Source organism: Mustelus asterias, chromosome 7 (genome assembly GCF_964213995.1).
Source record: "Mustelus asterias chromosome 7, sMusAst1.hap1.1, whole genome shotgun sequence".
Lineage (NCBI taxonomy): Eukaryota > Metazoa > Chordata > Chondrichthyes > Carcharhiniformes > Triakidae > Mustelus > Mustelus asterias.
Window position 1 is genome coordinate 8,039,887 of NC_135807.1, and position 14,684 is coordinate 8,054,570.

Sequence of the window (14,684 nt, forward strand, 5' to 3'; positions counted from 1 at the left end):
ATCTGACGTGGATCAGTACCACTTACCCGCCTGATCCCCATAACCCTTAATTCCCTTACCGATCAGGAATCCATCCGCGCTTTAAACATATTCAGCGAGGTAGCCTCCACCACCTCAGTGGGCAGAGAATTCCAGAGATTCACCACCCTCTGGTTGATCTGTATGTATCATAGAAGCCATTCGGCCCATTGTGGCTGTGCCAGCTCCTTGAGAGTATCCTATTAGTCCGACTCCCATGTTCTTTCCCCTTCCTTTTCTGGTATGTATCTAATTTCCTTTTCAAAGTTACTATTGAATCTGCTTTTGGAACCCTTTCAGGCAACGCATTCCAGATCATCATAACTCGATGAGCTTTATATATTAAATTACCATTGCTCCCCCTCCACTTGTCCTCATTCTTTTGCAAAATATCTTGAATCTCTGTCCTCCAGTTATTGACCCTCCTAGCATTAGAAACAGTTTCTCTCTCAGTGGACCCGAACAGGCGTTGGAGTGTGGCGATTAGGGGATTTTCTCCCTATCAAAATACCTCATAATTTTGAGTAACTCTGAAACCCCCCCTTAACTGTCCCTGCATTACATTTCATCTGTTAGTTGTTGTCACCGACCCTGCCCTCCGAAAGTCTGCGACTGTACTCGCTACATTTCCAGGTATTTGTATCATCTGCAGGTTTGAAATTATACCCCCAGTGCTGCAGTCCAGGTCACTAATGCATATCAAAAAAGGCACTAGTTTTAACACTGAACCCGAGGAAATAGTACTGTACACGGACTGGAAAATACTCAGCATCTCCAATGGGTGCAGTGATTTCTCTGACATTCCAGTGCAATGTCAGTCAGGATGGTGTATTCACCTCTCAGGAATGAGACTTAACCTCACAGCCTGCTGACTCAGAGGCAATGGTGCTACCCACTGAGCCAAGCCTGTCAGCTGTTCAGCTCAGTAATTCCTTTTTGCCCTCGGCTGTATTACTCAACCTAGTAAGAAGTTTAACAACACCAGGTTAAAGTCCAACAGGTTTATTTGGTAGCAAAAGCCACACAAGCTTTCGAGGCTCTAAGCCCCTTCTTCAGGTGAGTGGGAATTCTGTTCACAAACAGAACTTATAAAGACACAGACTCAATTTACATGAATAATGGTTGGAATGCGAATACTTACAACTAATCCAGTCTTTAAGAAACAAAACAATGGGAGTGGAGAGAGCATCAAGACAGGCTAAAAAGATGTGTATTGTCTCCAGACAAGACAGCCAGTGAAACTCTGCAGGTCCACGCAACTGTGGGAGTTACAAATAGTGTGACATAAACCCAATATCCCGGTTGAGGCCGTCCTTGTGTGTGCGGAACTTGGCTATCAGTTTCTGCTCAGCGACTCTGCGCTGTCGTGTGTCGCGAAGGCCGCCTTGGAGAACGCTTACCCGAATATCAGAGGCCGAATGCCCGTGACCGCTGAAGTGCTCCCCAACAGGAAGAGAACAGTCTTGCCTGGTGATTGTCGAGCGGTGTTCATTCATCCGTTGTCACAGCGTCTGCATAGTTTCCCCAATGTACCATGCCTCGGGACATCCTTTCTTGCAGCGTATCACCGCTGAACACCGCTCGACAATCACCAGGCAAGACTGTTCTCTTCCTGTTGGGGAGCACTTCAGCGGTCACGGGCATTCGGCCTCTGATATTCGGGTAAGCGTTCTCCAAGGCGGCCTTCGCGACACACGACAGCGCAGAGTCGCTGAGCAGAAACTGATAGCCAAGTTCCGCACACACAAGGACGGCCTCAACCGGGATATTGGGTTTATGTCACACTATTTGTAACTCCCACAGTTGCGTGGACCTGCAGAGTTTCACTGGCTGTCTTGTCTGGAGACAATACACATCTTTTTAGCCTGTCTTGATGCTCTCTCCACTCCCATTGTTTTGTTTCTTAAAGACTGGATTAGTTGTAAGTATTCGCATTCCAACCATTATTCATGTAAATTGAGTCTGTGTCTTTATAAGTTCTGTTTGTGAACAGAATTCCCACTCACCTGAAGAAGGGGCTTAGAGCCTCGAAAGCTTGTGTGGCTTTTGCTACCAAATAAACCTGTTGGACTTTAACCTGGTGTTGTTAAACTTCTTACTGTGTTTACCCCAGTCCAACGCCGGCATCTCCACATCATTACTCAACCTAGGCAGTGGTTCTTACATTTTATCTTCCATATCTCTCTAAAAACTTACCACCACACAATCACTTCCTCCATCCTGCCGGTACAAGATTTTTCGCAACACTCTGACAACTTACTGTTGTTTAATTTGATTTATTATTGTCACATGTATTAGTATACAGTGAAAAGTATTGTTTCTTGCACGCTATAAAGACGAAGCATACCGTTCATAGAGAAGGAGAGAGTGCAGAACGTAGTGTTGCAGTCATAACTAGGATGTAGAGAAAGATCAACTTAATATGAGGAAGGTCCATTCAAAAGTCTTGTCCAAGTTCTAGTAACGACAGAGTCATAGATTTTTATAATATGGAAACAGGCCCTTCAGCCCAACTTGTCCATACAGCCTAGCTTTTAACCATCAAGCCAGTCCCAATTGCCCGCTTTTGGCCCATATCCCTCTATACCGATCTTACCCATGTAACTGTCTAAATGCTTTTCAAAAGACAAAATTGTACCCGCCTCTGCTATTATCTCTGGCAGTTCGTTCCAGACACTCACCACCCTCTGAATGAAAAGAATGCTGTTTTGTATCGCTCCCCTCAACTTAAACCTATGCCCTCCAGTTTTAGACTCCCCTAGCTTTGGAAAAAGAATCTGTATTGACCACCTTGCCATAAGCAGCAATTCACAAGGTCCGCCAGTTATTAATCAATTCACCAGTTATTAATCAGTTTAAAAATACGTGTTGATTCTTTTTATTTTGGTGCATATTCTGCAAGGGAGTGCAGAACTGACAATTTTTCAATCCAGTATTTCAGACTGGACAGCGAATTAACTGATTGGATCAATGCAGTTAAATAATTGCATTCAAACACATGATAAAAGAACTTTTCTGCTTTCAGCTAGCTTGGCTTTGGAAATTGAGTCTGATACCTGAAACTTGAGGTTAGACAGATTGGCCACGCTAAATTAGCTCTTAGTGTCCAAAGATAGGTGGACTAGCCACGGTAAATTGCCCCTTAGCATCCTGTCAGATATAGGTTAGGTGGATTAGCTATGGTAAATATGCAGGTTTACGGGGAGAGTGTGGGGAGTGAGCCTGGGTGGGATGTTCTTTCGGAAGATGGTGCAGCCCCAATGGGCCGAATGGCCTCCTTTTGCACTGTAGGGATTCTATGATTCAATGATTTAGGCTTACTACATGAGAAATTTTAGGTAAATTGTAAATTTAAAGAGTATCATCATAGCAGCATTAGAGTTGCACAACGTGTAAGGAGGTCCATTGCAACCAATGCCTCAGTGTGGTTCACCGAGTCCCATTTCTCCACACAATCGTGCAATGAGACACTATGAAAGGGAAATCATTTGGCCCCTTTTGTATGTGTTGACTCTGCGAATAAGCAGTCCAGTTAGTCCCACATTCCCTGTCCTTTCCCCATGGCAAGTCCATTTTTCCCTTTCAAGTATTTATCTGATTCTCTTTTGAGATATGTCTGCACTTTCCGCTGCCTCGGAAAAGCAGCCGGCATAATTAAGGACCCCACGCACCCCGGACATTCTCTCTTCCACCTCCTTCCGTCGGGAAAAAGATACAAAAGTCTGAGGTCACGTATCAACCCGACACAAGAATAGCTTCTTCCCTGCTGCTGTCAGACTTTTGAATGGACCTACCTCACATTAAGCTGATCTTTCCTAGCTATAACTGCAGCACTACATTCTTCACTCTCTCGTTTCCTTCTCTATGAACGGTATGTTTTGTCTGTATAACGCGCAAGAAACAATACTTTTCACTCTATGTTAATACATGTGACAATAATAAATCAATCAAAAAGAGAGTTGTTTATATTTTTTAAGTACTTTTTTTTCTCAAATATTTATCCAAAGTTTCGTTTTGGTTCTTTTACAGGGGCATGGGAAACCAAAATCAGTAGCCGGGAAAAACGACAACAGCGCAGACGCGATAAAGGCATCAATGAAACTTCCTCTGTGGATTCTAGTCTGCCCGCAGTTGGATCGGAAGCTGTTTCTGCGCAGCAACATACGGTAGCCTCAGCTGGGCTGGGCCCTCGGAAGACCAAAGGAGCAGAAACTGCAGGTTGGTCAGTAAAGGGAGGACTTAAATACAATGGATGGAAATTCTACAATGCAGGAAAATTATCCGGCACTCCTAGTTGGTGATGAATTAATAGCATTGGGCACAAAGTTCAGTGCCATATTGTGTTGTAATAACATTTTCTTATGAGCCTGTGCCACACTCCCAGAAAACAGTGTCTCGAGAATCTTCATTTCTAGTTGTATTTAGTTTTAAAAGACAAAAGACTTGATTTTCTGCAGATCCTTTCATGACCCCAGCACTTTATAACCTATCAATTACTTTTGAAATCGAGTTATTTGCAATGTAGGGAATGTGGCAGCCAATCTGTGTGTAGCAAGCTCCCCACAAATGACAAGAGTCAGAACAGATGATCTGCTTAGTGATCAAGGGATAGACACTGGCCAGAGCACTGGGGATAACTCCCTTGCTCATTCTTTGTAATATTGCCATTTTATGTGCACCTGAGACAGTAGAACATCACATCTGAAAGACGGTGTCTCCGACAGTGCAGGGCTCCCTCCGTACTGTACTTGGGCAAGTCAGCTTAGATTTTTGTTTTCAAGGCTTTGGAGCTGGGGGCAGGGGTGCTACGAAGCCACAACTGACACTTATTTGCGAAGAAGAGCTTAAATTGTTTCCATTTATGAAGATAATTTACTTATCTTAATATTCATAACCAACAGTCAGCCATTGCCAATAAAAAGGAGTTTGGTCAATTAGACCGCTTGTTATTCAGACCTAAAATTGCCATCAGCGTATAACTCAAAACCTCTGCAGAAGAGGATTAATTTACTTGGATTCTTACTATTAATATGTGCAACTAATTTTGGAATTATTTTTTGGTATCAATCAACTTGATGTTGGTTTCAGTTGTAAAATGCATTTTAAATGTCTCTTCTGGCGCAACAAATGATGGTAAACACAGCCACTACTTCAGACCAGGTCAAATCTCTGACGCTGAATAAGGCTCGTTGATGTGTATTCTTTTTTTTCCCTTTTTCTTCAAAGTTGCTGCCGGGTGGGGTGAACAGCTAACAGTGAATGGAGGAGGCTGGTGTGATGTCCCAGCGAAACTGTCCACTCAGATTAATGCAGCTAAAGATGAAAAATGGCGACAAATCCCAGTATTGGCAAATGCAAAAAGAAGCCCGGACCAGCCTGCCTGGGGCCAGGATGGCAGTGAAACCAATGCAGGGGGAAAAGAATGGGCAGTACCCTTAGTCGATAAGACTTGGAGTGAGCATGCACTTTTCCCCAGCATTGGTGAGTCTTGAATCATGTGTCTCTTAATTGAAAGTACTGAAATTAAACGTGAGAGAAATTGAAATAATTTCCTTTTAATACAGTTGAAGATTTTTGGTGTGCCTGTGTGTCTCTCAAAGTAACCTCTTGATGGCTTTGTCAGTAAATGTTGCAACTGGTTATAAAGAACAAAGGGTTCCCGGACTCGGTTCCTCATCATTTGAGCTCAGCCAGTATAGTACTTTGGGCAGCAGAAGAGTATTGAGCACCCTGGGGTTAGAGAGAGGAAATGTGAGTCACAGTTTAATGTTGAGAAATGTGGAGATTGGGTCAAGTTTACTGTGCTGCTCTCCACTGAGGCTGTCTTGTTATCTTGGACCCTAATGTAGTAAGAGCCACAGCTCTCAGTCACTTGGGAGCTGCCCTACACACTCACGTTGGAAAACACGCAAGCATTAATATTCAATTTCTGCTTCTTGTTTGCAATGTTAAAGACTAACCCAAATTGGCTATAATTTTAAGTCTGACTGCATAGATTAAAACAAATTTAGTGTTTTGTGTAAAAGATTGGGCAGCACAGTGGCACAGTGGTTAGCACTGCTGCCTCACAGCGCCAGGGATCTGGGTTTGATTCCTGGCTTATCTGTGCAGAGTTTGCACATTCTCCCCATGTCTGCGTGGGTTTCCTCCGGGTGCTCTGGTTTCCTCCCACAGTCCGAAAGACGTGCTGGTTAGGTGCATTTACCCGAACAGGCGTCGGAGTGTGGCGACTAGGGGAATTTCACAGTAACTTCAGTGCAGTGTAAGCCTCACTTGTGACTAATAAATAAACTTTAGATTACCAAAAGAAATCCTTTACTATTAATGTAACCAAACATGAAAAACTGAATAATGAATGGAGGGTCGCGAATGAGCAAGTTACTCTGTAGGGGGTCGAAGATTTCAAAATCAAAAACTCTCAAACTTTGTTCCTGTTTCGGTTCAAGCCTTTTGAACATAGCTTGGGAATTACTTTGAAGTTCTTCCAGTACAATTTGGGATATGTGAATCTAGTAATTAATTTTATTAGCATCCCCATCATATTTAAGTAGGCTGCTAAACATTGACTTTGTTTCTAGATATCTTGGCTCCTGTTGGCACGTACATAACAGTAGCCCAGTCAACACCAAGGAAATACAAGATGCAGCGAACTATTTGAAGTTGTGTTTGTAGTCAGTTTGTTCATTCTTGTACTCTCCTATCACATTTTTAGCCCAATAATATAGAAACAGAGGAACTTGCAAGAACATCCCATTTGATCCATTCAATGCTTCTAAAGAGCAACCGTGCATTGTCCAATTCCATAAGATATTGGAGCAGAATTAGGCCATTTGGCCCATTGAGTCTGCTCCACCATTCAATCATAACTATAAGTTTCTGAACCCCATTCTCCTGCCTTTTCCCCGTGACTTTTGACCCCCATACCAATCAAGAACCTATCTATCTCTGGGTTAAGTGCACTCAATTACCGGGTCTCCACAGCCTTCTGTGGCAATTAATTCCATTGATTCACCGCCCAAGATGTGTACAAAATCATAAATAAAGCAGAAAAATTTGTTGTACATCCTTAATTGCCCTTTCAGAGGGCAGTTGAGAGTGAATCACATTGCTGTGGGTCTGAAATCACACGGCCAGACTGGGTGAAGGATGGCAGACTTCTTTCTCAAAGGGCACTGGTGAACAAGATGGTCTTTAATGACAATCAGTGGTCACTGTCACTGGGACGAGCTGTATATTCTAGACTTATTAATGAATTTAAATTCCACCAGCTGACATGGAGGGGTTTGAACCATGCCCCAAGACCATTAAACGGGGCCTTTAGATTACAAGCCCAGTAATATTACCACTGCACCACCATCTCCCCTTTCAGCACGTGTCCTTTACCTGCTTTTCTGTAAAGGGACAGTGAAGCCCTGCATAAATTAGAAACTGTTGGAAATGCTCAGCAGGCCTGGCAGCATCGGTGAAGAGAAAAGCAGAGTTAGTTAGTCCTGTGACCTTTCATCAGAACACTCTGCACTTGGGTTCTATCCTGCAGGCTAAGGTTAGAAACTTTGGATATATAGCATATAGTGGGCGAGGTTTCCTATCCCACATTTTTCTATTTGTATAGAAAATAAACTCTTCTGGTTAAAAGACGAATTATTTTTGCGTTTCGTGACTTTAAAGATATTATTATGTTTGAAATTGGAAATATGCAATCTGCTATTTAAAAACTTGGGAGTTGGAAAAAGAAACTGAGTGCTTAATAGATTTTAACTATTTTAAGAAAAAAAGTAGCGCTTGCAAGTCTGGCTTCTATTTTGGTGCCTCCAAATTGACTTGGATCATCTTTCGCTTCAGATTTGGACCATTTTAGAAGCTTCAGCAGAGACCAGGCTGCTTGCATAGCCCAGGATTTTCTGTTGTCCAGGAGAGAACTTGCTGACTGGGGTGGGGAGTGGAATTAAACTGACTCCTTCAGCGTTTTGTGGCTAGGCAGAAAATTCCTAGGGCTGGCAGTACAATTTTACAGAGAATCTCTGCAGTGCAATCTCGGGCAATACAGCAGGATATAGATAGGCTGGAAAATTGGGCGGAGAGGTGGCAGATGGAGTTTAATCCGGATAAATGCGAAGTGATGCATTTTGGAAGAAATAATGTAGGGAGGAGTTATACAATAAATGGCAGAGTCATCAGAAGTATAGAAACACAGAGGGACCTAGGTGTGCAAGTCCACAAATCCTTGAAGGTGGCAACACAGGTGGAGAAGGTGGTGAAGAAGGCATATGGTATGCTTGCCTTTATAGGACAGGGTATAGAGTATAAAAGCTAGAGTCTGATGATGCAGCTGTATAGAACGCTGGTTAGACCACATTTGGAGTACTGCGTCCAGTTGTGGTCGCCGCACTACCAGAAGGACGTGGAGGCATTGGAGAGAGTGCAGAGAAGGTTTACCAGGATGTTGCCTGGTATGGAGGGTCTTAGCTATGAGGAGAGATTGGGTAGACTGGGGTTGTTCTCCTTGGAAAGACGGAGGATGAGGGGAGATCTAATAGAGGTATACAAGATTATGAAGGGTATAGATAGGGTGAACAGTGGGAAGCTTTTTCCCAGGTCGGAGGTGACGATCACGAGGGGTCACGGGCTCAAGCTGAGAGGGGCGAAGTATAACTCAGACATCAGAGGGACGTTTTTTACACAGAGGGTGGTGGGGGCCTGGAATGCGCTGCCAAGTAGGGTGGTGGAGGCAGGCACGCTGACATCGTTTAAGACTTACCTGGATAGTCACATGAGCAGCCTGGGAATGGAGGGATACAAACGATTGGTCTAGTTGGACCAAGGAGCGGCACAGGCTTGGAGGGCCGAAGGGCCTGTTTCCTGTGCTGTACTGTTCTTTGTTCTTTGCAGGAAGAGGCCATTCGGCCCATCGAGTCTGCACCGACTCTCTGGCAGAGTATCTCGTCCAGGATCTCCCTCGCCTTATCCCTATAGCCTCACACATTTATCATGGCTAATCCACCTAAGCTACACACCTTTGGACTGTGGGAGGAAACTGGAGCACCCGGAGGAAACCAAGGCAGACACAGGCAAACTCCACGCCATCACTCAAGGCCAGAATTGAACCCAGGTTCCAGGCTGCGAGGCAGCAGTGATAGCCCCCGTGCCACCCTTTTATAGCTTGAAGCTCTGACCTCTGAGTGTAAATCCTGGTTTTACTTGCCCGTTATCGTACGAATGTGAGCGCTCAGCTAATTGTGTTCTTGTTTGTCACTTGTACCTCCCTCTCTGAGTCATTATGGTCCAGAAAGAGCACATTCAGCCTATCAAGCCCCATGCCACCTCACTATGATCAGTCCAGTCAGTCCCAAAACCCTGCTCTATCCCACTAATGTTTCAAGTGCCTAACCAGCTTCCTCCTTTTTAAGGCACTCTTCAAAACCTACCTCCTTAACCAACTTTTGGCACCCTCTCTTGCTTGGTGTAAAGTTTTGCTGATCTTATAACAGACTCTTGGAGTGTTTTACTTTGTTAAGAGCTTTACATAAATACGAGTTGTTCTGTCTTTTGCAGGAAAAAAAATCTCAGTTGATGTAAATACATTTCTTGTTCTTCCTTTCAGGGGCTTGGGCTGGTGTCAATGACAGGATGAATACCTCAGAGCAGAAACCTCCTTTCTCTACTGTGGGGACGAAGACTGCAGTGGCCAGTAAATATTTATTTTACAGCCTGAAAGCTGTTTTGTTAATATAGGACCAGAAATGACTCTTGCATGATATTACTTACCAAACTGTTCATGTACGCTGTTATTTTTGGCCATTGCTCACTTGATTGTTCAGATGTTATGTTAGGGAACCATTTTGTACTGCTCTGATAAGGTTTTGCTTTGTATTTATTCTGTGTGTTGCTGGTAGTACCCTGTGACTTGTACATATGAAAGTTAAATTGCCAGTCGATTTTAGTTAATTCACAGGTTGTGGGCGTTGTGGGCAAGGCCAGCATTTATTGGCCATCCCTTATTACCCTTGAGAAGTTGGTGGTGAACCACCGCCTTGAATGCAACTGTGTGGTTTGATGGGCCATTTCAGAGAGCAGTTCAGAGTCAACCATAGTGCTGTGCTACTCCAGAATGTATAAGGACAGCAGATTCCCTTCCCTATAGGGTGTTGGTAAACCAGACGACATTGTAGTTACATGGTCAACGTTACGGACGCTGGCTTTCAGTTCAAGGTTTATTTAATTAATTGAATTTAAATTCCACCAGCTGCCGTGGCGGGATTTGAATTCGTATCTCCAGATGGTTAGTCTGGGCCTGCAGACCACCTAGTCCGGTGCACAGCCATCATACCGCCATACCTGTCTTTGAGGCTGGGCGATGGCTATCGTAACCAATTGAAAATTTCCCAACTGCCACATTGATGTTCTAATGTTGAAAGTAATGCGATTTGCTGGGACAGACTAAAAGGAACTTTTCTCTCTGTGGCTGGCCTCTGTTGTACCTGCTCTGGAAGGTCCTGAATGTGAAATTCTGGAATCATGGGATAAATGATCCTTTCCCTTTTCAAATTCACTCATCGTGACTGCAGAAATTGCTCAGGGAAAATCTTATTGATTTGAAGGTGTCCAAACCCGAACAATTTGCTTGAATATTAAAGTACAAAATTCTTTTCCCTTCAGAGGAGAAAATGCTGGAAAATTTCTGCAGGTCTGGCAGCATCTGGAAGGAGAGAAAAGAGCTGATATTTCGAGTCCAGACGACCCTTTGACAAAGGATCATCTGAACTCGAAACGTCAGCTCTTTTCTCTCCTTACAGATGCTGCCAGACCTGCTGAGATCTTCCAACATTTTCTCTTTTGGTTTCAGATTCCAGCACCCGCAGTAATTTGCTTTTATTCTTTTCCCTTCCTTTTCTCAACCGTTTTCTGTGCAAGGAAATGGAGTCATTTAATTGATGAAGCAACTTTTGAGTCCTTGTGGGTGTCCCAAGCGCTTCAAAGCCAAAGAATTACTTTTGAGCTGCAGTCACTATTGTACTATAGGCAAATGCAGCAGCCAAGTTGTGCATAGCAAGATCTGATAATCAGCAATGTGAGAAGTAACCAGATAAACTGTTAGCCGTGTTGGTTGAAGCATTCATGTTAGGCTGGGCGCTGAGAGCTCTTTAAATACCATTGAAGGGCGTGGATCAGTCATCATTGAATTGAATGTCACCACAGGCTTGAGGGTTTGAATGGCCTACTCCTGTACCTCACCTCCTTTGGAATGGAGAAGGAATTGAGAAAAGGTTAAATATTGTTTTGAAATAAGTTACTAGTTTGTAAAACTAATATTTATGTTGAGGATTAGTTCCTTTTGTAAAATGGATTCACACTCCCAATAGTCCAAAGTGCTAAGTTTGGTCAAATCAATCTTGGCAAACAGCTCTTTACAGATGCGTATATATATATTTTTAAAATGCCATCCAGCCCTTCAGTAACAGCTGAGCCCTTGAATACTGACACCTGTGACTTTGAGTGCCCGAGGCTCTTTACATTTTGTCCACAACAAATCTCTTATTTACGATTAAAAAGAGAAACACAAAACTCCAGTTGAGAATGACTCGAGCAATTAATCCTTCAACTGTTCATTTGCTTAATTAAATTAATGAGATAACATTCCCAAATGAAGTGAATGAGAAGGGCTTGACTTTCATTAGCAGAGGGGTCAATAACCTGGGGAGGTGATGACGTAATTGTATTGTCACTGGGCTAGTAATCCAGAGACCCAGTGTAATACTGTGGGGATCCGGGTTTCAATCCCACTACAGTATATGGTGGAATTTGAATTGAATCATATAATGACCATGAGGCAATTGTCAATTATCGTACAAACCCATTTGGTTCACGAATGTCCTTTAGGGAAGGAAATCTGCCGTCCTTTCCCCGTCTGGCCTACAGGTGACTCCAGACCCACAGAAATATGGTTGACTCTGAACTACCCTCTGAAATATCCTAGCAGGTCACTTGGTTCAGGGGCAATTAGAGATGGGCAACAAACATTGGTCCAGCCGGCAATGTCTACATCCCATAAATGAATTAAAAAAGCATAAGGGGCAGAGGTTTACAGTAATGGATCAGTGGGGAATTCAGTATTTCTTTCCCCAAGAGCAACTCTGGAACTCATTAGCTGGAAGAGGGGCAGAGAGAGAAACGCATCACATTTTTAAAATATTTGGATATTCATTGAGGTCTTATAACCTACATAACAATGGACCAAGACATGATCGGCCAAATGGCCTCTTTCTAAGCCATATGTTTATGTTTGAATGGATGGATAATTCCACTGGATTCCTGATAGTTAAGTTGAAGATACTTTTGAGTTTAGAATTATTGATCCCAAATGGTTATTTTGGAGGTCAGTTTCTCCCCACATTTGATTTCTGCAATTGTAATCAGCTGTTATTATCTGAAGTCACTAGTCAGAGTTTCTAAATCTTTCTCCATTTCCCATTTTTAAAAAAATATTTGATTTATTGTCGCATGCATTGGGATACAGTGTAGAGTATTGTTTCGTGCGCACTATACAGACAAAGCATACTGTTCATAGAGTACATCGGGGAGAAGAAAAGGAGAGGGTGCAGGATATATATTGTTGCAGTCATAGCTAGGGTGTAAAATAGTTAGAATACAGTTTTAAAAGCATAGAACAAGAGTAAAAGCTGGAATTAGAGGGTATGCTGGAGAGAGCTTGCAAGAAGCCGCCTCACTCCGGCGCCATCTTTAATCTTTTTGGAGGAACAGTTGGATTAGAAGGCCCCATCACAACCACTTCTAACTAAGAAGAAGTCTCACAACACCAGGTGAAAGTCCAATAGGTTTATTTGGAATCACGAGCTTTCGGAGCGCTGTTCTCACGCACCTGATGAAGGCTCGTGATTCCAAATAAACCTGCTGGACTTTAACCTGGTGTTGTGAGACATCTTACTGTGCTTACCCCAGTCCAACACCGGCATCTCCACATCACTTCTAACTAAGATCGTTCTCAGCACTTGCTATTGTTTAGCATTCTGCGGTTTAGTCTTGTGACCGTATTTTATTAAAAAGTAAACAGTAGGAATGTTATAAGGAGAGGCTGGATAGGCTGGGACTTTTTTCCCTGGAGCGTAGGAGACTTAGGGGTGATCTTATAGAGGTCTATAAAATAATGAGAGGCATAGATCAGTTAGATAGTCAACATCCTTTCCCAAAGGTACGGGAGGCTAGAACTAGAGGGCATAGGTTTAAGACGAGAGGGGAGAGACACAAAAGGGTCCAGAGGGATAATTTTTTCGCACAGCAGGTGGTGAGTGTCTGGAACGAGCTGCCAGAGGTAGTAGTAGAGGCGGGTACAATTTTGTCTTTTAAAAAGCGTTTAGACAGTTACATGGGTAAGATGGGTATAGAGGTATATGGGCCAAATGTGGGCAATTGGGATGAACTTGATGGTTAAAGAAGAAAGAGCGGCATGGACAAGTTGGGCCAAAGGGCCTATTTCCGTGCTGTAAACCTCTATGACTCTATGCTGAAAGCAGCAAAGTTGGTTCATTTCACAGGAAACCCAATCAGTCGATCAAAATTAAGAATCCAAATGGATCTTTCCTTCCGGTTTGAGCAGTTATCTTTGATTGAAACCTCTAATTTCATGCCAGTTTGGACATGTATAATTTCCTCCTCCCTCCCTCTTTTTCAGGTACCTCCAGTGAGCCAGCCTCCCAGTCGAGCACCGCTGATCCTCAATGGGATGCCAACCCCGCTCCCAATCCTGTGGACGATGCCTGGTCTGGAATAAGTATGTGATCCTGTCGTGTGTGTTTCTAATTGCGAGTGAATCACGTGATAAAATTGGGCAAAGTAAACTGGGTAGTTGATGACCAACAGAAGTTGATGAATCTTCACAACCTGCGTTATATCATAGCCAGCAGCTGATCAAAGAAACAGCCGTATGACCCCATTTTGTTGCCAATGCAGCAAAATCCATGTAGTTAGAAATGTTGGCAGTTGTGCCACAAAAATTGGGCAGCACGGTGGCACAATGGTTAGCACTGCTGCCTCACAGCGCCGGGGACCCGGGTTCAGTTCCAGCCTCAGGTGACTGTCTGTGTGGAGTTTGTACATTCTCCCCATGTCAGCATGGGTTTCCTCCGGGTGCTCCGGTTTCCTCCCATACTCCAAAGATGAGCAGGTTAGGCTGATTGGTCATGCTACATTCACCTTAGTGTCAGGGGGATTAGCAGGGTAAATATGAGGGGTTATGGAAATAGGGCCTGTGTGGGATTGTGGTCGATACAGACTCAATGGGCCGAATGACCACCTCCTGCACTGTAGGGATTCTGTGTGCAGTTTCAAAAGCCAAATCATTAAATTGGAGGTTGGGTTTGATATGTTATCTGAGACTTGGGTTCCGGCTGTATGAAACTCCTTTCAGTTTGTCTCCTCCCCGATTAGTTCAGCAAGCTAACAACATGAGTAGCTTGACGTGGTTCCCCTGGTCTAGGATGGTAAAAATTGGCTGGGTGCTTCGGTCACTAACCCCGGTCACAAACAAATGTTTGTGGGTGCCTGAACCATCCTTGTGATCTCTTGCCACAATTAAATAACTTGCTGCATCATCCTACTTGGATCCAAATGAGAAGTGACCACTTGGGCGAGGTATCAGAGGACATTGTCCA

At 43.6% G+C, this 14,684-nt stretch overlaps 1 protein-coding gene across 1 annotated transcript in view; it reads left to right on the top strand.

Moving 5' to 3' along the window:
* Positions 1-14,684, top strand: part of LOC144495554 (protein LYRIC-like) — a 70,852-nt gene that overhangs the window by 40,218 nt on the left and 15,950 nt on the right. Inside the window, exons 4-7 of the mRNA XM_078215646.1 lie at positions 4,048-4,236; positions 5,245-5,499; positions 9,620-9,706; positions 13,706-13,804. Of these exons, the coding sequence (XP_078071772.1) occupies positions 4,048-4,236; positions 5,245-5,499; positions 9,620-9,706; positions 13,706-13,804 (630 nt within the window). The remainder of the gene's footprint in view (positions 1-4,047; positions 4,237-5,244; positions 5,500-9,619; positions 9,707-13,705; positions 13,805-14,684) is intronic.